At 64.2% G+C, this 1,685-nt stretch overlaps 2 protein-coding genes across 2 annotated transcripts in view; both read left to right on the top strand.

The window, feature by feature from the left end:
* Positions 1 to 370, top strand: part of EMIHUDRAFT_232913 (hypothetical protein) — a gene marked incomplete at both ends in the record, with an annotated part of 1,437 nt that extends 1,067 nt beyond the window's left edge. The window contains 2 exons of the mRNA XM_005782769.1: positions 85 to 207; positions 354 to 370. Of these exons, the coding sequence (XP_005782826.1) occupies positions 85 to 207; positions 354 to 370 (140 nt within the window). The remainder of the gene's footprint in view (positions 1 to 84; positions 208 to 353) is intronic.
* Positions 371 to 875: 505 nt separating this feature from the next.
* The window catches only part of EMIHUDRAFT_232912 (hypothetical protein), a gene marked incomplete at both ends in the record, with an annotated part of 1,716 nt that continues 906 nt past the window's right edge, over positions 876 to 1,685 (top strand). The window contains 4 exons of the mRNA XM_005782768.1: positions 876 to 987; positions 1,069 to 1,143; positions 1,217 to 1,351; positions 1,389 to 1,511. Of these exons, the coding sequence (XP_005782825.1) occupies positions 876 to 987; positions 1,069 to 1,143; positions 1,217 to 1,351; positions 1,389 to 1,511 (445 nt within the window). The remainder of the gene's footprint in view (positions 988 to 1,068; positions 1,144 to 1,216; positions 1,352 to 1,388; positions 1,512 to 1,685) is intronic.

Here is a 1,685-nt window from a genome sequence, read left to right as displayed (position 1 = left end):
TTCCCCCCCCCTTTCCCCCTTTCCCCCCTTTCTTTCTTTCCCTTTTCCCACAGGCTTTACTTGCCACCCCCATTCCCGCACCAGGCACTTTTCCCGCTTTTGTGCCGATGCTCAAAATAGACCCCGGGGCGGCCAGGGGGGGGGAGACCAGTTCGCGCGACTTTGGGGGGGAAGTGGGCCAGCACCGGCACAGAAGACCCTTTTTCGGTGGTTACCCCCCCCCCCCTTTCCCCCCCCCCCCCTTTATTAGGCTGCGATATCCGACGATGAGGCCGGGGCCCCCTTCAAGGTGCCGCCTCTTGGCTCTGTGAAGTACAAACAACGTCTTTTCTCACGGTATCCGATGTGAGCAGGAGGGTCTCAAGGGTGAGTCCCTTGCCTACCTACTCGCGAACGGTGTGCGCCCGGGCAGCGCTGCATATCTTAGGGTAAACTCCACCGCCGCCAGCCGCGCCACCACAGCTGCCACTTTTCCCCTTGCACGCCCCCCCCCCCCCCTTCAAACAAGCTCCTTCCGCAGGCGCGAGTGTAATGAACACGACCAACCAGACGCAGAGCACTGACGCCATCATGATGATGATGGTGAGCCCACACTTGCTGCCGCATGACGAAAGTGCGTACGAGGAGCGTGGAGCACTTGGAGTGCAGTCAGAAAGAAAGAAAGAAAAGGGACCAGCCAAGGGAGGGATGGGAGGACGGCACGCCGCCACCACACAGGGATTTTAAGGAGAGGGGTGTGATGCGCCAGCCGTCGTTAACCTCACAGCAACGTAATATTTTTTTTGGTTCACAAAAGCGGCGGCGCATATTCCCGAGCGCCATCAAGGTCGTTAGCGGATCAACCCAGCGCCTCGCAAAACTGAAGGTCCGCCGCCATGGACACCGTCGTCAAGGCTGCGACCGGCGTGTACGTCAAGAGCTTCATGGCGGAGTTCCTGCAGGCGCGGCTGGCCGCATCCCTCGCCGCGAGCCCGATAGTGACGGCCTGTTTGCCACACTTGCTGTAGATGTGTCCACTCGCCCACGCGCTCTGGTGCCTCACGGGCCGCGCCTTCTCACTCGCCGTAGCGCCTCCTGCGCAGTTCTTCACCATCATCCTCGCCTGGATCACCGGCATCCTCGGCATCGTAACGCTCATCTACGGTCGGCGCCTCTCCCGCCGCTCAGCGTGCCGCCGCGATCCGCTCTCATGAGCACGCGCCGCGCGACCCCGCAGGCGTGGGAGCGCAGGTCGTCGCGCTCGGCGCTCCTGCCGCGGCGGTCGTTGCGGGAGGGGCTATGGCCTCCGCGGTGAACGACATTGCATCGAACCCGATCGGCATGCCTCGCGGCTCGTGCTCTCCACCGGCAGGTGTGTCGCCCGGCTCACCTACACTCGGTGACGGTAGGAATGTCTCCTGACACCCTCGTCGGCACGACGGGGAGCCTGCTCGGCGCCTCGGGCGACTCTGCGGCCACCCAGCTGCAGGCGGACCTCCAGGCCAACGGCGTCGAGCTGCCGACAGACATCGGTGTGGCGCCCTCTCGCCCTCCGCGCCTCTCCTCTGTGCCTATTCCTCCTCACGAGTGCCACTTGTGTACTCGGCCGCCAGACCTCCCTCGCACCCCCTCCCCCTCCCCCACACCTCACCCGCCGACGCTGGATGCTGAGTCGCCTCCCTCGCCCTCTCGATGTGCCCTCCCCG

This window comes from Emiliania huxleyi (genome assembly GCF_000372725.1).
Source record: "Emiliania huxleyi CCMP1516 chromosome Unknown EMIHUscaffold_186, whole genome shotgun sequence".
In the NCBI taxonomy this organism is placed as follows: domain Eukaryota; phylum Haptophyta; order Isochrysidales; family Noelaerhabdaceae; genus Emiliania; species Emiliania huxleyi.
The sequence above is the reverse complement of the archived record's forward strand: the minus strand, read 5'-3'. Positions and strand labels throughout refer to the sequence as shown.